This window comes from Chanodichthys erythropterus, chromosome 10, assembly GCF_024489055.1.
Source record: "Chanodichthys erythropterus isolate Z2021 chromosome 10, ASM2448905v1, whole genome shotgun sequence".
Taxonomy (NCBI): Eukaryota; Metazoa; Chordata; class Actinopteri; order Cypriniformes; family Xenocyprididae; genus Chanodichthys; species Chanodichthys erythropterus.
This window is the reverse complement of record NC_090230.1, coordinates 31,176,335-31,202,312: the sequence shown is the minus strand read 5'-3', so window position 1 is coordinate 31,202,312 and position 25,978 is coordinate 31,176,335. Positions and strand designations below refer to the sequence as shown.

General features: G+C 36.9%; 1 protein-coding gene across 2 annotated transcripts in view; it reads right to left on the bottom strand.

Moving 5' to 3' along the window:
• LOC137028485 (3',5'-cyclic-AMP phosphodiesterase 4D-like) overlaps positions 1-25,978 on the bottom strand; it is a 279,536-nt gene that overhangs the window by 209,817 nt on the left and 43,741 nt on the right. For both annotated transcript variants that reach the window (XM_067397315.1, XM_067397316.1), the window contains exon 2: positions 20,589-20,827. In XM_067397315.1, coding sequence (XP_067253416.1) covers positions 20,589-20,827 — 239 coding nt within the window. The remainder of the gene's footprint in view (positions 1-20,588; positions 20,828-25,978) is intronic.

Below are 25,978 nucleotides of genomic sequence, written 5' to 3'. Positions count from 1 at the left end.
CATAGGATTTTGCAGTGTACAAAGGTAAACTATCTTTTGTTAGCAGCACTGCATGCAGAAATAAGATATCCGTATGATTGACACTGTGGCGCAGGACTTTAAACCCGCAGTGACGGACAGCAGAAACCCGGTGAAATCCATTACAGCACTGAGAGCTGTTTTAGCCATGTGACATGAGCGAACACTCATTCATTCACTCACTCGGCTCTCAGCACCCACTCTCTCTGTACTGACCCACCTTAAAAATACACCAAAGACACGATCATTCACTCTACATTCCCCAAACTACTGTTCCTCGGGCCATGAAGCAATCAGTGTTAATGAGAAAATGGAGTTGGAACTAATGAAAGACACCATTTGAGAAATCAAGATGACCTGATGTAGATGGTAGATAAAAAAGAGGGTACAAAATTAACACAAGGCTAGTAAAAATTGGCTTTGGGGAAGAAGAAAAATCTACTGGCCAATGGACAGTATGCACTCTTAAAAAATACTGGGTTAAAAACAACTCAAATTGGGTTGAAAAGTGATCGGGTTAATTTTAAGCGAACAATATTGTAATTTGTAAACAATAATTGGGTTAAATAAAATGGTCCAGCACGTTGGGCAAACATTTAATAAAACATTTTCAATAAAACTAGATTATGCTTTTCAAATAAACATTTAAAGGTGCCGTAGAACGTCTTTTTACAAGATGTAATATAAGTCTTAAGTGTCCCCTGAATGTGTCTGAAGTTTCAGCTCAAAATACCCTATAGTTGTTTTTTTTTATTCATTTTTTATATGTCTATTTTGGGGCATCATTTAATATGCACCAATTCAGGCTGTGGCCCCTTTAAATTCTCGTGCTCCACGCCCCCGGAGATTGCGCTTGCCTTAATCAGCATTAACACTCTGAGGTCTGAAAACGCGCCGGCGCGTTTTGCAGGTTTTTTTCCACATTGCAGCAAAACAGACTTAAAATACTCCGTCATTTTTTGTCATAGAAACATAAGTAATATATCAATTGAAACTATAGAATATTCACACTCATTCATTTACACTCAGAGTAAAAACAAAATGTTGTGCTTTTTGTAAAATAAAGAAAACTAACATGATGCGTGATTTCTCCTCTCCCTCTGAACAAAGTCCAATCTGATAGTTCTCAGAAAATTAACTGTAACTTAGTGAATACTAATCACAGAAAAATTACACTTATGTTTAAAAAAAACGTTAAGATGTCAGGTTTTAAATCATGCAAGTCAAATCGAAAACAAACCTTCTGTGTTTATGTAATCTGTATGAAAAGAGAGCCATGTCAGAAGTCCGTGATTCAGCTCATTATCCGCTAATGCGGCAACGCCCACGGAGCCAGCGCTATTCAGACGCAAATTCAGAGGCAATACATGCATTCATCGTCTCAATCGTGTATTTATTGTCTTGAAAAGTGTTTATCTGGATGTAAAAGTCATGGTTAGCGATCTCTAGAAGACATGCAGTTAGTTCCTGTTTTCTTTTCTTCTATAGATGAATTTTAGATGAGTTTTTGTTTCTTTAGCGCCCTCCGGCTGCAGTATGAATTGGAAACTCCATTCATGGAATAGCCGCTTCTTCTTTTAGATGAATTTGTGGACTAAAAATGCACAGAGAGCGCCCTCCAACTTCAAGGATGAATTGAAAACACCAGCGCTCATAGTAATGACAATGAATATTAAATAAAAATAACTCCTCTGTATAGAAAATTGACATAAGCATATGAGAATCCAATATTTCTCCAAATGTGCATGCTTTTAAACTAAAAGCCTATATTCAGACTCTTTGCATCACAGAAATACATTATATTTTAAAGTATAATATAAAACCATTACTTTATATTTCAATAATATTTTTCTGTATGTTTCATATATCATAATGAGCTTGAGACATCACAGAAGGTTTTTTTCACAGCCTACCTGACTGAAATGCCTCATTAATATGCAAGTCATTTCAGCTCATTACTATCCAATTCTATTGTCTTCTCAGGTGAGAATGGCCCATTTTCAGTGGTGATTCACGCCTCCTCGCATACTGTGTTCCTTGGCAAAAAGTGTCTTACAAAAACTAAATCAATATATTGTTTTATATGAAGGAATAGGCAGCATTTTTACATAATTTTGAAGCAAAAACTCCAACCCACAACCTAACCCTAACCCTAACTAACCCTAACCCTAAAGTCTTGTGAACACAGATTTACTATACTTTTTTTGGCCTTATTTCAGTGACTTAAGTTTTTTGTTTTTTCAATAACCACACATAAATGTTATTCCTTCAAAAACACAAACATGTACATACATGTTCCTCACATATTATGGTAGCCTAGTTTGTGCTGAATACAGTGTAATGACACTTTTGTCATTAATATGTTTATGAACAACTGAAAAAAGCACAAATGTCAGGGCATGTCAAAACTTCTCCAAGCCCCAAATCAGCCTCAGACTCCAGAGGGTTAACAAAGTTCACACAGCTAATATAACCCTCAAAATGGATCTTTACAAAGTGCTCGTCATGCAGCATGTCTAATCGCGTAAGTATAGTATTTATTTGGATGTTTACATTTGATTCTGAATGAGTCTGATAGCGCTCCGTGGCTAAAGCTAACATTACACACTGTTGGAGAGATTTATAAAGAATGAAGTTGTGTTTATGAATTATACAGACTGCAAGTGTTTAAAAAAATGTAAAATTGCAACTACAAACTGTTTTTGAAACAAGTCTCTCGTGCTCACCAAAGCTGCATTTAAAAATGTAGGTGTTTTTTTTTAAGTTTTCTAGGTGAATATATAGTAAAGTGTATTTTTTTCCTGTGATCAAAGCTGAATTTTCAGCATCATTACTCCAGTCTTCAGTGTCACATGATCCTTCAGAAATCATTCTGACATGATGATTTGCTGCTCAATAAACATTTATGATTATTATCAATGTTGAAAACAGCTCATATTTTTGTGGAAACCATAATTTTTTTCAGGATTCATTTGATGGTTCAAAATAACAGCATTTATTTGAATTTGTTTATTTTTTTTATTTTTTTTTTTGCAACATTATAAATGTCTTAGAGGGTACACTCTAAAAAATGCTGGGTTAAAAAAAAACAAGTTGGGGTGAAAATGGACAAACCCAGTGATTGGGTTGTTTTAACCCAGTGGTTGGGTTAAATGTTTGGGTAGTTTAATTGAACTCAACTATTGTTTAAAAACTACTGTATTGCTTGCTTAAAATGAACCCAAAGTATGTTGGAAATTAACATGTATTAATATGTTAAATAAATAATAATTAAAAAATAAACATTTATTACATTTCTTATTAATAAATGTTCACCTTTTGATTATTATTGTTGCTTCTAGTGATTATGTGTCTAATTTTTAATTTCCAACCTTTTTTGGGTTCATTTTAAGACAGTCATATAGTCATTTTTAACCAAAGCTGAGATGAATAAAACTACCCAGCAGGTTGTGCAAATATTTAACCCAACCGCTGGCTCAAAACAACCAAAGTTGGGTTGAAAATGCATTTTTTAGAGTGTACACTTGTTCATTTTGAACACTCCTCGTCATTAAGAATCTATCATTTCATCATATGCTTGACTCCCTGGTGGATAGTGACAGCTACACCTCCATCCCCACTTCACAGTCTCTGTCGCTGAAAAATACAGACATCAAACAATGTGTTTTCTGTGCATGAGGAAGTGTAACATGCATTAGCTGACATCCAGCTCCTGTACACAAAACACAGATGGTGTTACTGAAAGTCATCTTATAAGAGCCTCCTGCAACCTCAACCTCTACGCAAAGGGTGGAATATTTCAGAAAAGGGTGACGTTAGACAATCATGTTACAAAATAATAACTAACACGACTATGACAGCACCGTCACACAAAACAATAGTAATCCATACGCTGCGTGCCGAAACAAGAGCGCTCAATTATTTAAAATACTTCCAGCATCCATCTTCTTTTTGTGGTTTGAGACAAGCATTCAGCAGTGTATTGATTTCCCAAAAGGTCTGGAAGTCTGGCTGCATTCAGAAGAATACAAAGCAGGTCTCTGAGGATTGTTCGGAAGTGCGTTTGCTCGCTTAAGAAAACCACCCTACTAATGCCATACACCCCGAACAAGTTTTATTCAAGCATGTTGCTGTTGATACAGTCAGGCGTGCTTTCAATTAGCACTTCAGAAAGTAGTAGCACTACTTCAGCAGCGTGAAGAGTCTAGAAACTCCCACTTTTACAAAAGCATCAGCACAGTCACTCGACTCTAAGATGAGACACATAAAAAAAGGAGAAAGCAAGGTTTATTTGTCCTCTCAGCTCCATCTGGACTCTTCAATTCAAAGCGACACTGACCATGTCAAATCTAGCCTGCATGTTTTGCAGTTGTTCTTTCTAATTAGCTGTCTGTGAAGAGAGTCAAGAGGACAGGACTCCCTAAAGCATCTTCTTGAAGTATCTCTGCAAAGGAGAATCATTCAAGGGCCCAAAATCTCTCAAGATGATTAGCCTAAAATGATGACGCCTGTATAATAATATCTGGTCCGTCCCATCATGCACAGCTCTCAAATTATAAGTTTGGCCCTGGGATGCAGATCTTCAATGATTTATTATGCTGTCAAAATCCATCAGTTGTCGCCAGCTCAACACATTACTGGAGGAAATTGTTCTGGTGTAGCGAGCCAACCTCATACTGCAAAATTACAGAGGTGCAGATGCACAGATGATGCTCAGGTGGTAAAATGGGTTACTTTCTCAGTAAGGGTATAACAAAACAATAGTGTTTTTGACAGCAAAGCCATCCTCACCTGCAAAATGACATCTTGCCACATCACTTACCTTCCCTACGGAGAACTATCTGTACAGCATCTTCCAAATCTGACCCAGTTTGGCTCAATGAAGTAACACTTGCAAACATTCACTTTCCGTCCATACAGTATCAATCCAAAGAGAGGATCAGTAAAAAGCATGTAGGGACGTGAATCTAGTTACAGTGACCATGCTATTGCAGCACATGAATTTCCCTTGAGAATCACCCTGTGCTCTGGTCAATAAGCTGACAGACAGGCCTACGGGCTTAATAGCTTGTGTGCCACCTTCCATCACAGGGGTCATGCATTTAAAATTTGCTCAAGTAACATTAGGAGAGCAAAATAATTAAATTCTGCAAAAATGAGAACTTCAGCAGGGAATTAACAATAAGGATGACCTGCTAGCCCGGGGCCAGTGTACGCGTTTTTGCTTTGGAAAACGCGAGACGCAGGCAGTGGAATAGAGCTGCATGATATATCGTTTTAGCATTGAAATTGCGATGTGCGCATAGTCACATCGCAGGATGTGCGATGTCTAGTAGGGATCGTTAATCCATACGGACCAGACATCAAAGTTCAAAACGCAGGTTGATTATCTGATTAATTGCAAAGATTGACCATCGTACAATGAAAGTTTATCGTTTCAACGTGTTTTAGGTCCTGTCAGTTTAAACATTCAAGTGATTTTTAAACCATTGAGCGCACGGAGACTCGAAACTGAACTCAATTCTGAACGTACAGCTATTTTGTGCGCACTAGGGATGTGACGTCGAAAAAATTTTCCCACCGGTTAATTGACATGTGACAACACCGGTAATACCGATGTCACCCGGGGGGGGGGGGGGGGGGGGTGATTAATAAATTAATCATTTATTAATGCCGGTGTGGCCGTGTGCATTTTACTTTCACTTTCAAATTAGCGGCAGTTGCTTAAAGGATTAGTTCACTTTCAAATAAAATTTTCCTGATAATTTACTCACCCCCATGTCATCCAAGATGTTCATGTCTTTCTTTCGTCAGTCGAAAAGAAATGAAGGTTTCAATGGACTCCAAACGGTTGAAGGTCAAAATTAGTTTCAGTGCAGCTTCAAAGGGCTTTAAACGATACCAGACAAGGAATAAGAGTCTTATCTAGCGAAACGATCTGTCATTTTACGAAGAAATTACAACTGTATATGCTTTATAAACACAAATGATCGCCTTGCACGTGCTTCCGCTTTCCGTATTCTTCAAAAAGCTTAAGCTGTATGTCCTACGCCTTCCCTATTCAACTTACGTAACGAACGCGGCACCAGTTCTGTTTTTCTCATAAGTAGAATAGGGAAGGCGTAGGACATACGGCGTAAGCGTTTTGAAGAATACGGGAAGCGGAAGCCATGTTTTTAGAATGCCGCGTCATGCGCAACACGCGGCAAAAGACGCAAGTGCAACGGTCATGCACGTCCATCTAGCATAGACGTAAAAAAAAAATAATGTAAAAGTGGCACGTTGGAATGGAAAAACGCATTCTGTGTGAACGGCCTCTAATGCTCAGACAACACTATTTTAGCCCGATTTTGCAACGGTCTGTTTGACGTAGGGTGTCGTGGGGATTCGTTAACGACATTAGGCGTTGGGATGCAAGATTCGATTGTTTCAGCTCGTGTAGTGTGTCACAGTAGACAACAACCAAAGCCGTGTCTGCGATGCTTCACAAAGTCATGACAAAAAGACTAGGATTTTTTATCTTTTTTTAAGTCACTATCGTAACTGACAAAAATATTGTGTAGTCTAAACCCGGCATAAGAGTGTTTTGTATTGCAAACTGTTGTTGCATATTCTGCTTATTAGTCTCCAAGACAATGTCTTTTAGCAGGCTAAAACAGACGGCTTTGTCAAATTTGCAAAAAAAAATTCAATAATAATATTTTATTTTAAATAAAAAAATTATATAAAAACGATTTTAGTGAACAAAAAATTGTAAAAGAAAAATTAGCATTTAATTAAAAAATATATGTAATATATATAATACTTCTATCAAAAAAAAAAAAGAAATAAAAAAAATGCATCGCTAAAATTAAAAATTTATCTAAATGGCATTTTGTGGTTAAAGTGAGACAAGTGAAATCATTCACAGGGCAATTAAAAATTTGAACAATAATAACAGAAAAAAAGAAAACATATTGCCGAGACATGTCAAATATGTCTTTTAGAAAGTGGAACAACCAAATAGAAAATGACAGTACTGTACGACTCCAGCTCCTTATGAAATTTAAACATGTTCCTTGATGGAATTTCTCCCTAGCGACATTACAGAAGATGTACACAAATAAATTATCCAGTTTGTGAGGAAACACAGCCATAACTTTGCTGCAAATTAGACAGCCATTCACAGGGACAACTCTATAGTACACACCCTAATTGGATGTGCCCTTGACCCTGATGAGTCGTACAATGAAACATACAATGTATCATTTTATAGCTATCGAAGTTATGTAAGCACCTGGGTACACCGGTCACAGGGTCATACACCATAATGAGGATAACTCGAGCTTACAAATCTGAAAAAAAAAAAAAAAAAAAAAAAAAAAACCTAAATACAACTAATCGGCTCGTTTCCACTGAGCGGTTCAGTACAGCACGTAATTTTTGCCGTTTCCATTGTCAAAATTTCCGAACCGAACCAGTTTTTTGGGACCCTTCCATTGGGGTACCAAGCACAATAGTACCGTACCAAAATTGTGGAGCTACACCCTGCAGAACATTGATTGGTTGACGGAGAATCGTCACTTGCGCGTGCTACACAAGAGGCGCCACACAAATGTGGTTCAGGCAATGCATGCACTGATTATCTTCACATCATGTAGGCAATATAAAAAAAAAAACTAAATATAAAACACAACCTTGCCTCTTTTCATTTTCATTTAAAAAATATGAAACCTATTAATGTGTGGTTCAGGCAATATGTGCATATGTACTCTGATTATCTTCACTCTATATGTAGCCTATAATAAAATTAAATAAGACAAAACAACCCTCTCTTTTTGTTTTTTTAATTATCAATAATAACCATTATAAAAGTATAAATCTAAAGTATGAGAAGCTATACAATAAGAAATAAGGACAAGCAAACAATTTAGTCAAACGTACAAAGTCAGCGCTCTAGTACAACAGTAAAGTTAAATAAATATATAAAGTTATGAAACTTCACTTTGCCCTCAGCCAAAACGATTTGCCCGGGAACAATTTATAAATTCATGAGACCAAAGATTGCCCGTTATACACAAGATAAATGATATCTCGTTTTGAACCACTACAGAGACATCTGAGCCAGCGGCAAATGTCAGAAGGAAGCCATGTTTTTTTTCTGTCATATGTTATTTATTTACTTTTCCTGCTGTTTTAGGTTTTTGCCGTAGTATCGTTTAAGTATCGGTATCGTGATATTTAAGTTGAGTATCGAATCGAAGTCAAAATTTTGGTATCGTGACAACACTACTCCGGAGTATAACTGACTTTTTGACAGCAATTACCCTCCAGACAGGAAGTGAATTTAATTGACTGATGGTTTAACATGTAGGGCTGGGCGATAAAACGATAACGATATGTATCGTGATAGACACGTGATCGATATCAATAAAAAATGTGTTAGATAAAACGTTCTATATTTTTTATTCTTCGTCGGAAGAAAACAGGTTGCGAAGCAAGTTTGGGTGCATTAGCAAAGGCACTCGCTCTCTGGTAACCTAGCAACGTAGGGAGTGACACGCTAGACAGATACATTTACAACTATTACGCTATGTAAATATTGATTTACATTTGTTGGCAAACTTGGCATATGTGCCGATAAATGTTTCTGCCGGTGGGTGCCCACACTATAATGTTGCGCTTATGCTGCGCTTAATGTTGCGCTTATTTTCATGAAATTTTGCAATTTTGTATTGGTTAAAAAAAAATGGAGAATATTTTTTTTATTGTTTTTCTGTAGGTGCTCGACCATTTCCGAGTGTGGCGCTTGATCACCGCCATTCGTTGGAAAATTTAACATCAGGATGGATGATTACATGCTTTAAATCATCGATTCGGGCAGCTTTAAGCAGCTCTTGAGGTTCTTATCCAGTATGGAGGATGAAATCCTTGCTGGTGTAGTTTACCGACTTTGATGAGGCCTGCTCTTTGCCGGTCCACTCAGTTGTCATCAGCGGGAAAACCTCTCTCTATGATTGCGCTGGTTGGTTATTTTCACAGCTAGAATATGACGGATGCACAAATAGATTTTTAAATGCTCACAGATTTTATTATATTTCTTACTGTGGTATTGTAATTTCAGGGATGAAAAAAAATTAGACATAAATGAAATGCAGGACACTACTTAAGTCTTGCGGGACAAAGCTCCTAATTTCGGGACTGTCCCGCAAAATGCGGGACGGGTGGTCACCCTACTTTAGACTTATGTTTACATTTTAATTATTTGAGTTTTCCATGGTTGTTGACATTTCTGTCTTAATAACTGAGGGGATTATGATCAGTGGAAGGTTAATAAAATGTTATATGTTAATAAAATGGAAGGTTTAAAATAAAAATGTGATATATTTTTCTCCTGGTCCTTATTTTAAATGGGTCATAAAAAATATCAATAATTATCAATGGGTGACAAACAGTGTCAGCTGTCAACTCCCTGGGAGTTGCGTTTTATTCTTCTGTCCAAAGAAGTGTGTCTATCTGTCTATCCGGCAAACGTTCCCAGAACTTTGGCTAATTATAAGTTATAAGCAAACACTTTTCCAGTAACATTTAACAGAATGTTCAGAGTTTTCCGGTCTTGAATAATGTTATCACAAAAGTGTTATTCATACATTTTTCTGAAATGTTTTGGTTGAATGTTCGTCTAACATTACTAGGGATGGGTAGAGTTAAGGTTTTAACGGTATTACTACTCTTAACGATACTGCTTATCGATCCGGTACTTTAACGGTATTCTTATCTGTACTTTTTATTTATATATACATATTATATATACATATTATATATATATATATATATATATATATATATATATATATAAACGTTGATAATAATTATCAAACATTTACTGAAATTTAGCAACAGTAAAGACTGCATTTTACAACAATCACAGATTGTGCTGATTGTGAAGTTAAGTTGACGCGAGAGCAGACATTATTGTGTGAATCAGCATTAAAGATTAATATTTTGTAAATAAAATGGTAAATTATGGGGTTTTTTTCCATGTCACTTCATAAAATTTAGGTTAAACCACTGGAGTCACATGGATTATTTTAAAGATGATTTTACTATCTTTCTGAGGCTTGAAAGTGGTAGTCGCGTAGCCTGTCAATGGAGGGACAGAAAGCTCTCAGAATTAATAAAAAATATCTTAATTTGTGTTCCGAAGATGAACGAAGGTTTAGACTGCCAAATAACTTTAAAGATAATGCCAAAAGTAATAGTAATGGTTACTAATATTAATAATATATTTATAAACGCATATAATGTTTTTATCGTTGTAGTTTAATGATCTTTTTAGCAAATATTGTTAGAAATAAAGCCAATAATAATATAACAAATAGTAAAACCATTCATCTTTGAGTGTTACCAAAAATAAAAACTCTATTTGGTCGTAAAAATAACAATGTCAGTCAAACTCTAGCAAACAACCACATACGAATTGATAAACACATTCACCACAGGCGTAAATAATTCTACCTGAAAGCACGTGTGAATTTACGCTGGTTCCTCCCAAGCAATATTCATAATGTATAATTAGACAGATTATCCATATACATCTATCTTTCTGAGGCTTGAAAGTGGTAATTGCGTAGCCTGTCAATGGAGGAACAGAAAGCTCTCAGATTTCATCAAAAATATCTTTATTTGTGTTCCGAAGATGAACGAAGGTCTTGAATGAGGGTGAATAATTAATGACAGAATTTTAATTTTTGGGTGAACTATCCCTTTAATGGGAACATTTGCAGAACATTTCTGATAGCTGGGTCTCTGTCTGTCTATCTATCTATCCTGCTGGATTAGCCCAACTCCTAACAATGAGCTCTCTGCACTCAGGGAATGAAACCCAACGCTGCCATTACTCCTTATAAGCAATATACTGGGAGATGAGGGCAGCCCGCCCAGAAAGCCCACAGGACAAAGTGTTCTCTGTATTTAAGAGTAAAAATCCACCTCTGCTCGACCCCCACTGTGTTGATCAAGATATATTCAGCTTGAAACGAACTCCAGAGACAAAAACATCTCGACTCAGCAATAACGTGTAATCAGTGACAAAAAAAAAAAAATCAAGAAATAGCAACTGAGTAGGCAGTTAACACATGCCACGTTACGGTTTTTCTTCGTCCGTGTATGGGAATGAGAGTACATGGTTAGAGGTTAGGTGAGAAAGACACTTTGGCACATTAATTATGTCTGTAAGTGGAGAGGTTTGTCCTCCTAAGGACAATTCAAGGTGGAACAACAACTATGATTTATGATCAGCAAAACAGGACGGTGCCACACAGCAAAACTCTGAGACTGTCAATGACGACTGGCATCAGCGTAATATACATTTCCCTATTGATTGTTGTAGATTACACCATTTAGACTGCCAAATAACTTGCCAAAAGTAATAGTAATGGTTACTAATATTAATCATATATTTATAAATGCATATAATGTTTACTGTTGTAGTTTAATAATCTTTTTAACTAATATTGGTAGAAATAAAGCCATTAATAATATAACAAATAGTCATCTTTGAGAGTGTTACCACAAAAAAAAAAAAAAAACTGTATTTGGTCGTAAAAATAACAATATCAGTCAAGCTCTAGCAAACAACCACATATGAATTGATAAATGCGTAAACACATTCGCCATAAGCGTAGAAGCACGTGTGAATTTATAATGGTTCCGCCCAAGCAATATTCATAATTAGACAGATTATATATGATTATATTCCACACACACTTGCCTTCCAGCATTATAGTGCAATAAAAAAATACCAATAAAATAAATAAATAATAAAATAAATAAATAGACCGAAGGACGAGTAAGTACGTTAGCGATCAAAAACGATGTTTTTAAATATTTGCGGAATTGAAAAATCGATCGGCAAATCGCTGAGAGAAATAGAGGAACTTTAAAATAAATAAATAAACAAACATATAAAATCAAAAACATTATGCTTAATAAATGGCTGTTATTTTATATTAGAGATTAAATATTTGTACTCTAATTAGTATTGCAATAATTAAACGATTATGTAGCCTATCAAAACAAGGAGTCTCGTGCATAACAAAGAAACTAACGTGCACGCGCTTTAAGTCACTATCACTTTAAGTCGTTTGACTTTCAAGTTCATTCTAAGGTAAAAAAAAAAAAAAAAAAAAGACTGAATCTGAACTGATCTGCACAAAGAAAGTGCACTTCACACACCCATCTATCCTTCATAATGATCTTACCGCCTAAATCCCTGAAAAGACGACGGCCACGACATCCGTGATTTCTTCAGACCCGGTCGGTGACCCGTATCCACCGCGTAGGTTCGGTCCATTTTCCCTGGTTCTTTCAGGTAAGCTTTGAGTCGATGTGTGTGAGAATATCCCGCTGTCTCCCCCTCTCGCTCGCTGTCTCTCCACTCACTGATGTGTACTGAGACTTTCTGCGCTAGAGACGGTGAGGCGGGCGGCTGCTGCCTCCGCAAATGTTCAGGAGGAGCGCGCGCATCATCTCCACACTGATGCTACCGGTCACTTTCCCGCTCAGCGGGCGCGACCGTTATTTTAAACTGTCACTGACTCTGAGGAAAAGCGCCTCAGGATAAAACGCCTCTGATATTCAGTACGTCACCTTCATAATAAGGTGAAGAACCTTATTAAGTGAGGTAATAATCACACGAAGCACATCCTGTCATGCAAAAATATGTGTGCTGTAACATAACTGACCTGAAAAATAGCATAAACTGACAGGAGGACAAATTACATCGAGTACTATATCGAAGTAAAGAAATTACTACAACGATGATCCTATTCTTTGTTAATTTAAGAAACGTTTTAGCAATAAAAATAACAGGAAACATAGTTTAAAAGACGCTTTTGTAGCTTTTAAAGGGTTAGTTCACCCAAAAATTCTGTCAATTACTTACCCTCATGTCGTTTAGATTAAGATATTTTAGTTGAAATCTGATGGCTCTGTGAGGCCTGCATAGCCAGCAATGACATTTCCTCTCTCAAGATCCATTAATGTACTAAAAACATATTTAAATCAGTTCATGTGAGTACAGTGGTTCAATATTAATATTATAAAGCCACGAGAATATTTTTGGTGCGCAAAAAAAACTAAATAACGACTTATATAGTGATGGTCGATTTCAAAACACTGCTTCAGGAAGCTTCGGAGCGTCATGAATCAGTGTATCGAATCATGATTCAGGTCGTGTGTCAAACTGCCAACAGCTGAAATCACATGACTTTGGTGCTCCGAACCGCTGATTCGACACGCTGATTCATTATGCTCCGAAGCTTCCTGAAGCAGTGTTTTGAAATCGACCATCACTATATAAGTCGTTGTTTTTTTGGCGCACCAAAAATATTCTTGTGGCTTTATAATATTAATATTGAACCACTGTACTCACATGAACTGATTTAAATATGTTTTTAGTACATTAATGGATCTTGAGAGAGGAAATGTCATTGCTCCCTAAGGAGGCCTCACGGAGCCATCAGATTTCAACAATAATATCTTAATTTGTGTTCCGAAGATAAACGAAGGTCTTACGGGTGTGGAACGACATGAGAGTGAGTATTAAATGACAGAATTTTCATTTTTGGGTGAACTAACCCTTTAATCTGTCTATTAGCATTGGAGTTGTCTATATCCTAGGCTATATTCCTAAAATACAATATATACAAAAACATTTACATTGCAAAAAGCTATCAAAACTTAATGGTAACACTTCGGTAGAGGGAACACTTATTCACTATTAACTCCTTCTTCTAATTTACTGATTATTAATAGGTAGTAAGGTTTTTTAGCATTTAAATTTAGGTACTGGGTAGGATTAAGGAATGTAAAGAGGTCATGCAGAATATGTGTTTTATAAGTACTAATAAACAATCAATATACTAGTAATATGCAAGCTAATAAGCAACAAGTTAAAAGTGAGAATTGAACCCTAAAATAAAGTGTTACCAACTTAATATTTTGTGTTAGAATGACTTTCATTGATTTGACTTGTTGAGAATATCTAAGTTGTCACTTAATAGTGTCACATTTCAAGTTGACTTAACTTAAAAGGCAGCACAAACATTTACTTTAAATTTAAAACAACTTTTTCTTTTTTTTTAACAATGTACACATTACAAATTTCAAACCAGAAATATTTATGACTCATCTTCACTTATGGGCAAATGAAGGGTTTTTTTTGTCCAATTAAATGGTTTCTAAAATGAGAACATCTCTTAAGCAGGGATGGCGTAAATTTGGAGGTCGGCATCACACTGGTTCCCTCAATAAAAACCCAATTGGATTTTTCCATAAGCTTTTAGATTTTTGCAAAAAAACAAGCTCTGCGATCAACAAAGGTTTATTATACATTTTGTGCATTTTTTAATTTAAGAGTGTCAAAACGCCATTTATTGTTTGAATTTCATGATTAAATGGACAGAATTTGAAAACTGAAACCTTTATTCTTATCAGAAGTAACAAAGCACAAAGTTTTTTGTGATTATTGGATGGGAGGCGCTACAAATAATATTTGATGTAGGTAAAAAAACGCAGACCTGGCTTGAACTACGGGTGATTCATAGGATCAAAAAGAGCCTGCTTTAATGTCACTATTTTTAAACTGTTAATGCATTAAAATTCAACACAAGAGTGATTTTCTTCACACATATGAGTTGCAGTCTGAACATGTTTTTCCGCACCCTTTTGATTGACAGGATATAATCGGCCCTGACCTGATGGTCAATAGTGAAAATAATAGCTTTTATCAGCCGATACCCATTGTTGGCCGATACATTGGTGCATCTCTACCAAAAACCCATTGCAAAAAGCCCATTGACTTCAGGACGATGGAACCAGAAGTGCTAAAATGCTAATTCGTTTCAGGGTTATATAATCCCAACTTACTTTTCAATAAGAAATAGTCAAAACAAGAAAAGAAGACTAATTTCATGGCACGCTTAACTAACATTTTCCACCAACTTTGTGGGTGGGCTCTTGAGACCAAATTTTCCTATGCAAATTAAAGTTTACTGTAGGCTGACTGATTTTCATAAGTTGATAAGTTCCATAATTGAACTGAATAATGAATATAAGTCTGGCAGAGCAAATCAAAGCACCTATTGGTTTAACGTTTGTGTGCGGTTTGTGCTCTGTGAGCTTGGGAAGATAGAATATGGTAATTATTTTTTGCAGTTATGAATCTGCATATGTGAGTCAAACAAGTAAATCTTTCAGGGGGAAATAAAACAGACCACATTAAATGTGATGACACTGGTTGTGTGGATGCTTGTCAGTGATATTGTTTTGCATTTTGGGCAAGTGATGCATCTATTCACAAACTGAACATGACCAAGACTTACAACCTATACTCAACAGAGATGTGTCAGGGTGACCTATTCTGACCTGAATCTTTTTTATAGGTGCCCTAAAATCAAAATTTGAATTTACCTCGGCATAGTTAAATAACAAGAGTTCAGTACATGGAAAAGACATACATTGAGTTTCAAACCCCATTGCTTCCTCCTTCTTATGTAAATCTCATTTGTTTAGAAGACTACCAGAAAACACGCAGATCTCAACAGAACACCGACTGTTACGTAACAGTCAGGATCATTAATATGTATGACCCCAATATTTGCATATGCCAGCCCATGATCGAGGCATTACACAAGGAAAGGCAGTATTAACGTCTGGATCTGTGCACAGCTGAATCATCAGACTAGGTAAGCAAGCAAGAACAGCAGCAAAAAATGGCAGATGGAGCGATAATAACTGACATGATCCATGATTACATGATATTTTTAGTGATATTTGTAAATTGTCTTTCTAAATGTTTCGTTAGCATGTTGCTAATGTACTGTTAAATGTGGTTAAAGTTACCATCGTTTCTTACTGTATTCACGGAGACAAGAGCCGTCGTTATTTTCATTTTTAAACACTTGCAGTCTGTATAATTCATAAACAACTTCATTCTTTATAAATCTCTCCAACAGTGTAGCATTAGCCGTTAGCCACAGAGCATAGCCTCAAACTCATACAGAATTAAACGTAAACATCAAAATAAATACTTTACTCACATAATTCGAAGCATGCATACAGTATGCATGACGAACATCTTGTAAAGATCCATTTGAGGGTTATATTAGCTGTGTGAACTTTGTAAATGCGCTGTAATATAGTCGAGAGCTCGTGTGGCAGGGAGCAGGCAAATTAAAGGGGCGGCGCACTGCCAAAATCAGTGTATAGTTAATGATGCCCCAAAATAGGCAGTTAAAATTTTTTTGCTCACATCCAAATTGGGGTAATTTTGACTATAAAAAATGATCTGTGGGGTATTTTGAGCTGAAACTTCATAGACACATTCTGGAGACACCAGAGACGTGTAAAAGGGGCATTATAGGTCTACTTGAAGATTTAAGAATACGTCCCTTTTAAGAATTTACACTGTAGAGCAAAACATCGTCAAGTCATGGACCTCGTTTTACTCATACATCGAAAAACCCTATAAAAACCCATAGGAAAATCTCGAGGGAACCACTGGTGAATTAGTCTTCCAGGTTTTGACATCACGCCTGCAGCACTGCATACTGAAACACAAGCATGGGAAAAATCAGTGTAATTGGAGAATGTGCAAATGCAGAGCTATGATTTACATCACAACGCAAAGAATACAATTGCAAAAATCGTTTTTTTTATGCTTTACATGGAGCGTGACGCATGATCTATTTATTACATGCCAAAGCATGCACAAACTTCTAAACGAATCCCAGATGTATTCACATATCAAGGGGCAGAATATGACTCACCAGACACATAAAAATTGTATTCCAGTCCACGGCTGATTCAGGCTGCTGATATGATGCCACTCAAGCACAGCATGGCCTCGGCAAGAGACAAATTCCTATTTTCATACGTCTGTAAAACCTTTTCAGAATTTGGATATGCCAGGCTGTATCTATAGAGCCCCCCAAATCAGTTAAGGTCAGCTATAATGAAAGGTGTTCAGGAGTTTTCATGCTTCTGTAATACTTTTCTGACATGAAAGTGCACAGTTCAGCAGTATTAGTGTTGAAGCTGGTTTAAACAATCATGGTGTCACTAACAGGGTGGCCAATAGGCCGTTCAAACCGACCGGCAAAACGTGTAACCATGTTGAAGAAACTCAGTGAATTATAAATGAACCATGCTTGGGGCCAAACTAGACAATATATGCAGGAAACTTCTTTAGAAAGCAGCACAAATCTCCTCTGGAGTTTGTATAGGTCAGAAAATCTGTAATGCAATCATAAGAAAGTGCGTCAGGTATTCTATTAATTTCACTTTACAGGGCGAATGACTTGTGATCACTGTGACATTTAAACTGGATGTCTGTGATTCAGAAACCTGACAGGAAATTACTCTCTCATTCCCAACAATGTGAATAGGTCTGACGGTGTTTTCTCTGTGGGGGAACGTAAAAGAAGACCTTTTTAAAAAAAAAAAAAAAAAAAAGAAAAAGAAAAGAAATCTGTCCTTGGTTCTAAGCGGCACTTCCATCTTTTCTCATAACCTTGTAAACTATTAGATGTTAATGGAAGAAGATTGCACCCAGTCTATAAGGTTTGATTGAATCCTGCCACACTAAAACACTACATCAGTGCATGACCAGTTTGGCCTAAAAATAAAATGCAGCTCAAAGATGACGCAGATTTTCAATGAATAGCTAAGGGAGGAAATTGATTGTGAATGGTGGGGTGCCTCTGATTTCGCTCTGTTATAGAATAAGGCCATATTTGACACTTGCAGGCTAATGAAGAATGCTGGTTATTTGTAAGAACTACTCAACCCATGGAGAATCTTTAAAAATGCAAGAACATGAAGTCACCACAGCTAATGAAATATTCATCACAGCTAAAATGCAACCCTACATATAAACTAAATATTTACAGGAATAATGAAATAAATAAATCCGATCGAAATAAATACAGTTCCTGAATGTCATTTAAATATACAATTTATTTCATACAATGATTAATGATGTCACACTTCAAAAGAAAATTGAATTTACCATTATGTGACGCAATTAAATTTGAAACAAATTTAAACAAACCTGAAATGACGAACATTGTGATATTGTGTTTTTCTGTGATATATATTGCGATATGAAAACAATTTCACTAGATGATTTGAATAGCTCTTTTGGTAAAGAATGAATCATTCTAAGATGACTGGGGTGATTTTGTAGGGTAGTGCATGTGCATAGAAAATAAACAATAAACTGAAATAAATCTTTTTTTTTTAAGGTAAATCTAACTGTATTCAGGTACAGACATTGAATAATCGAATGTAAAATAACACTGTATAAATTAACCCTTAAATGCATGCATTTAAACAGTCAGACTGTTTCGCCAATCATTCTTACATATTCGGGTCTTTATCGACCCAGATCTATATCTAACACGGAAGGATCTCTACCTGTCGTGATAATATAAAACTCCTCTGATATTAGAGTAACAATTACAGAAGAATAAAATAAATCGTATTTTGTTACCTTTTGGAGCTTGAAAGGGTTCAGTTTGAGCAGATGTTTTATGCCATCACCACTGTCCTCGTCAGAGCTCATTTCCCAGTAAATTCAGCAAATAATGGGCTAGTTTTATGTTTGAGGTCATTAATATGAGCCCATTCGCAATCTCAAACGTATTCTCAACTTTCAACAATCAATATTTCGATCGCTAACAGCTTCACCAGATTCATCCTGTAACAGTTACAATCATATTTTATTGCGATATAGCCATTTCATGTTTTTCTTATTATTTCGTTTTCTGTCTAAATAAGTCGTCACTTCAGCATTGTGTATCAGACATTGCCACCTTGTGGAATAAAGGTGAATTGCGCTTATTCTGTCATCTAAGTTTCAATTATTATTGTGCAGAAAAAATATACGTACACTCATACACACCTCGGGTCGTTTGCGACGCTATACAATTTTTACAAGAAATGAATACAAAAATAGGTATTCTCTTATAATTTTATGATTTTTTTCTTGTTATATTCTTTATAATGAATTGATTGAGGAATACCAAGAAGGTTGATGTCTAACATTTAAAAAATGAACGAGGAGGAGGGTAGTGAATGACGTGCATTTAAGTGTTAAATATAATATAATTATTTAATTAACACACATTCTGGGGACACCAGTGACTTATATTACATCTTGTGAAGAGGGGCATTATAGGTCCCTTTTAACATTGGTGACACAAACAGCTGTGGGTATATTAGGCTCCTGTCACTAAGACGAATGCACGGATCCAATATAAAGATACACATCCATTTTCTTTCTCAATTGTACACATAACCAACTCTGCAAGTTATGAGGAAACTCACAGAGACGGGCATTTTGACTTAATATTGCATGCACGTGTACGCTCAAGCTGAAAAATAAGAGAAAGAGAACTTAATTCGGTGTTCACATGCTGTCTGCATGGCTCTACAGTCATCTTGCACTTGATGTTTAAACTGACAACACATGCAAATGATAAACTTGCACTCTGGTTAAACTTTGCAATTATTGGCCGAACCGTACTGGCCTATGTGGATCAGCTACGATCCCTGTACTTAACATGTGACTATGCTCACATGGCAATAACTAAATGCTAAAAATATATATATCGTGCAGCCTTAGCTCCAAACTAAGAAGCAGCTACTAAAGCTCACTGTGTAAACTTTACATCCCAATTTAAGCAAGACTATAAAAACACAGATGTAACCCTACCCTGAATATTGGGCTCTTTTGCCTGTGAGCAACCACCCACAACACCCACAAAGTTCTGCACAGGCAAGCAGCACTCACATTGTGTACAGTAAAGGTGAAACTCTATTGTGAAATAGTTATCGCCTAACAGTGAGGACTACAAAATGTAAGATGCAAGAACATTCACTGATAAAATGCCATTGTATATGTGGATACCTTAAGAGAAACTGATCTTAAGCCACAAATTCTCTTTTATCCATCTGCTTGCGGCCCTGGAGAGACACCCTTCAGCTGTGCCTCTTTAAAGAGCCCATCAAAGAAAGAACAGGCTGCATGGATGATAAGTGACAGAAAAACAGCGATAGGCTGACATTGGACAAAATGTCAAAGTGTGTTCTAATCTAGCCCTCCCACCAAAGAACTTCTCGCTCTAAACAGGATTTGTAGAGCTGGTAGTGAAGCCAATCTTTGCCAAAGTCAGACAAAGGAGTCGATTTTATCGCCATGCCCATTTCATTCTTACATTTCTATCACTGGCAATGATGAAACACCACTGCTGAGTGTTTTTACAAAGACTCCCACGATGTTTTCTTCACAAATGACCTTGTGGGTTGAAAAAAAAAGTGGTGCACTGAAACGATTTACTAGCAATTATTTTTATGTTATGACGGATGGCCAATATTATTGTTGATACTAAAAAATATATATAGTTATAGGGGAAACAAACAGCATACTTACATGCTGCGGGAGAAAAATGTAACACATTATAAATGTGTTAAAGAAATCCAGATTTTATGCATCCACACAAAAGGCATCATCAGTTTTTGCTCACCTGTCGGTGTCAGCAGATGTGATGGCGATGAGCGGGGGGATGCGCAGTGCTAGGGTGGTGGGACGGGCGATCGGCTCCATCTCTTTGCTGTTCCAGTCATGTTGCTCAGCTTGCCGGAAGGCCAGTGGGGGCAGCTGCAGGTTTCGACTGGATCGTCTGCGCACTTGGATGAGCTCCATGCCTGGAGCGGCTCCTTCCTCTGCCTCGGCTCCTGGGTTCTCTGGGGACCCATCACACACCTGGCACAACACAAACACAAACTTACCATTTACAAGTGCTCGGTCTTCCACAGAGCTGTGTGGAACAGATCTGGCAAGGCGGTGTTGAGTGCACAGGCCTACAGATATGTCTTGGGTTTATGATGGTTTTATTTTATTTTTTTATATATATAATTGACTAAGGGGCAGGAAACTGCACACACTCATCCCAGATCAGCCAGCTGTCAAAGTGCCAAATCAAAAAGGGAAAATAAAATGAGGCAAGCTACATGCAATGCATCAGTTTGCACCATGTGTCATTTTCTGAGACATTTCAGTTTTTGCTTACTGAAATGCCTCAGAATCTCTCAAAATGTGCTCGGTCATACACAAATGGAAATTATCCCTCGATTTACTCACCCACAATCCATCCTTAGACTTTCTTCACAATCAGAGATGGCTTTTCCAAGCTTTATAATGGTAGAAAATGGGGGGCGAGATTTTAAAGCCCTAAAAAATGCATCCATTCATCACAAAAATAATCCATATGGCTCCAGGGGGTTAATAAAGGCCTTCTGAAGAGAAGCGATGGGTTTTTGTAAGACAAAATCCATATTTATAACTTAACTATAATAACTAGCTTCCGGCGTACGGCCGTACCCCTGACCCGACACATGACATAATGATGAACACGGAAGAACAGAGAATAGAGCAAAACAAAACACCGGTCAAGAATTAGAAGTCTAAAACAATAATTTTAAAGAGAAATGTTGGGAGTATTTCGATATAAAAGAAGAGGAGCTTGAGTTTGTTGCAAAGCATTTGTTTAAACAGCGAGAGGCGTTTAAGCTTACGACACTCCTACATCCTGCGTCATACATCGCGCCACGGATTACACAAGTGGCGCTAGTCGACTTGTGTAGTACAAGTTAAATCAACTCTGCTCAGAGTACATGTGGTCCCTCTCTATATAGTGTTAAAGTAACACTGAAGCAGAGTTAAAGTTAATGAGATAATTAAGTGATTAATTAAGTGATGATTGAGCAGTAGTGATGAACACCTGCTGTTAACAAGCAGAATCAATGAAGACAAACACAAGAACTACAACTGACTTCCAGCCACTGCCTTAGATGAAATCAACTGAAGATAAAAGACATTAAATCTCTCAAGGTCTGATTAAACAACTCCACAAACAGCATATTATCTCATAAACTTTAATTCTGCTTCAGTGTTATTTTAACTCTATGTAGAGAGGGACCATATGTTCTCTGAGCAGAGTTGATTTAACTCTGGGGATTTTGCTGTGTATGCATATGGTTGTCTGCCGGAAGCTAGTTATTTTAGTTTATAAAGTTTTAAATATGGATTTTTTCTGGAGTTGTATGGATTACATTTATGATGGATGGATGCAATCACCCCCCCCCCCCCCCCCCATTTACTACCATTATAAAGCTTGGAAGAGCCAAGATATTTTTAAATATATCTCTGATTGTGTTCGTCTGAAGGAAGAAAGTCATAAACACCAAGGATGGATTGAGGGTGAGTAAATTTTTGGGTGTACTATCCCTTTAAGAGACTGTGTGGCAAGGTTTTATCAAATCTTTTCAGATCGAAACATAATACATAAGTCCTAAAGCACATTTCCCCCCCAAATTCACATTCCCAGAATGAGCTATTATTCTCAACTATTATTGTCATTACTGAAATACAGTAATTTTTACTAGATAAAAATGTTTTATTTATTTATTTAACCAAACAACACCAAATTCTATCATGATGCAGAAATATTTTTTCCAATATGATCCTAAAATAAGCTTCCTTTTCACCAAGCACAATCTGATTTTGGGGTGAAATATGACCTGGATTTGTTCTTGACAAGCTCCATCCTAGTATAAATAGATTTGCAGAAAATTAGTTTGGTGGTTATAATGGAGGCATGACCCCAAGATGAATTCCCAAATTAAGTAAATTAATTTCCTTAAAGAGTATGTCAAACCTCTTGGGACTCTTGAGGCTATGAGTCTAAATTTAATCAGCCCAGAGATAGTCCTTTCATTCTGGTAGAAAAATTGTAAAAGAAAATGGAAAAAACATGCAAAAAAAATAGGTATATTGTCATATTTTTGCATGGCACTTAATTTAATATATTCCATGAGGAGATGCACTTAGTTTAGCTTCACAAAGCAGTCTTGGTGTCCACAAAATGAATAAAGCAAGCAGAAAAAAAATGTAAAAGATTGTTTTCTGGGCTTATTAATTATTAAGATGTCAAATGTTCTGTCATGCCTCATTATTTATGGGATATTTAAAGGGATTGTTCACCCAAAAACTCACACTCAAGTTGTTCCAAATTGGTATGAATTTCTTTCTTCTGCTGAAAAAGAAGATATTTTGAAGAATGTCGGACAACCCAACAGTTGATGGGCCCCAATGACTTCCATAGAAGGAAAAAAATACAATGGAAGCCAGTGGAGCCCCATCAACTGTTTGGTGTCCAACATTCTTCAAAATATCTTCTTTTGTGCTCAGCAGAAATTGAGGGTGAGTAAATGATGACAGAATTTTCATTGTTTGGTGAACTATCCCTTTAAGCGAGCACAAATTGTCCATACTAAATCCAATAGAATGGGCTCTCATTAGAAGCAGTTTGTTAACGAAGGTGACCAAGAAGACCGATGAGAAGGAAATACAATATTCACACACAATACAATACAATACAATTCCCCAGGTACACTCTCTGACGCCTACAAACAGCTCTGGAGAATCACCTAATAGGCTGCGTTCACATTACTAGCGCTTTTTTACCATGAAGGGAACCGATATGTGTGCAGAATCCACTCACGGTGCGTATCCCATAGGGACTGTTGAACTGTGCCGCAACGAGATGGAAAGCATGCTGACAGAGGAAAGGTAACGAAGCCTCTGTGTGTTTGCATTTCCCAAGCTGCAACTTTATTACCATAAGTAGTCTGTCAGTGTAAACACAAAACTTATAAGGAGAGAGGTTTCTGTGGAACACAGACGCAGTCATTAATTTTGTATTTTGCATAACTTCCAAAAACTTACACACACACACACACACACACACACACAAAGTGCTGATGTAACTTCATATTTAAGCTCTTACTCTCTTTTAATTGGACCAATAACTTGCATTAATCATGACCGCATAAAAACCAAAAGTATAAAAACATCTATCAAATGAAAGCTCTTCTCTATTTTCCCTTTTTGCAATAAGGCCCAAATGCACAATTCATTATTATATGAGTAGCTTGACTCATCCACTGAAGCCTGTGGGCATGTTGAAAGCCGCGGCCCCCAGCACAAAGCATCAAGGGCTTCATTTATAGTCAGAGCAACATCTCACACCGAAGGCACATAAAATGCGTCCATGTGACTAAACAAGGGATGGAATTAGCGTTTGGGTTGGCTGTCTGGAGACAGACGGCACAATATCATGAAAATTGCAGAAACACAATAAGAAGATGTGCGCCGTTATTATAGAGTCAGAGTCGCATCAGGAGGGGCGGGTGGGAGACAGGGGGTTTAAAATAGTCTTTCGAAGCGACTGTGGAGATGCAGATCACAGCGATGGTTTGAATGGCACGGCGCGCAGTGGAACAAAGGACTGAACCCTCCACCTGCGGGTCACGCTGGAACGCGGCACTTTGTTCGGCAAGAGAACAGAGAAAGGGGAATGTGAGGTTAATTTCAACTATTTGGCAGATGTATTCTGGGAAAGGAGGCAGAGGTTATCGGTTGGACGTGGGCTTGAACATCTTGCTCTGGACAGTGGAACATGACTCATGCTTGAGAGCGACTGAAAGCTACAAAGACTGATAAACTTCAATAAAACCAGAACTGATCGATAGATGTTTATAAAAACAGATCTGACTGGATATTCCGCGCTGTAAAATACTCAATAATATACACTCATCAAATTAATTACTGCAATGCAAGCCATCGAACTATTTTATTTGGTGGAATAATATTGAATATTATTATTATTAATTTATTTTTTTTAGCTACTCATCATGTTCAAAGGAATAAGTGATGAGAGGCCATGTATTTGAGTGGTTTCTTATGGTTTATTGCTTTAAAATGTCAGTGGGTCTATATACTGTACACTGTTCAAAAGTTTGGGGTCAGTAACATGTTTTTAAGAAATTAATATTCTTATTCAGCAAGGATGCATTAAATGTGACAGTAAAGACATTTATAATGTTACAAAAGATTTCTATTTAAAAAAAAATTGTTCTTTTGAACTTTCTAGTCATCAAGGAATCGTGAAATGAAGCACAATCGTGAAATTTTTCACAAAAATATGAAGCAGCACAACTGTTTTCAACATTGATAATAATCAGAATAATAATCAGAAATGTTATCTTGAGCAGCAAATCAGCATATTAGAATGATTTCTGAAGGATCATGCAACACTGAAAAAAAAATCAGCTTTGATCACAGAAATAAATAAGATCTTAAAATGTAGCTGTAAGCTTCACATCAAAAACAAACAAGGAAGCTAGCAGCACACCAACAATGTCATAATGGACTGATAGCAACTGAGACAAAGACACTGCATGTCAATTTTGAAGTCAATCAGACCAACAGTACTGTAGTTAGAGCAAAGGTCATGTTTTGTTCAATTATAGCGCCACCAGGTGGCGCAGTCCCACCACTTTTTGTGTGTGTCCTCAGAGTGCCCCCATACATAAGCGCACCAAATTTGGTGAAAATATCTCATTTCGTTTAGGAGTTGCACTAACCATAAGGCGATGTTTGGTATCGTTGGACTCGGCAAGGATTCAGGAATCCAAAGAGATTAATCTCGTGAAAATAAGTCAACCACATCCAAAGTTCTAAGCATGTAAAAAAAAAAAAAAAAAAAAAAAATCCGAAACTTCTCAGACTTCTTCAGGGCATCGTGCTGATGACCCAAACCAAATTTCATAATGATATGTTCATGTGTCCGTAAAATGCAGCATTTTACTGCAAAATTCAAAATGGCCGATATGGGAAAATTGGATATCATTCGACTTGGCATGACGCCCCTGTCACAGAATGGTGGTAAGGAACTCTCCAGATGAGGCAGAATACAAGAAGGTAGACTCACTTCCAAATAACAGGAGAAACTCAGGAAAAACCACTCTACATACAAACGAGAACTGACCGAGACAGAAGGAGAACACAGGG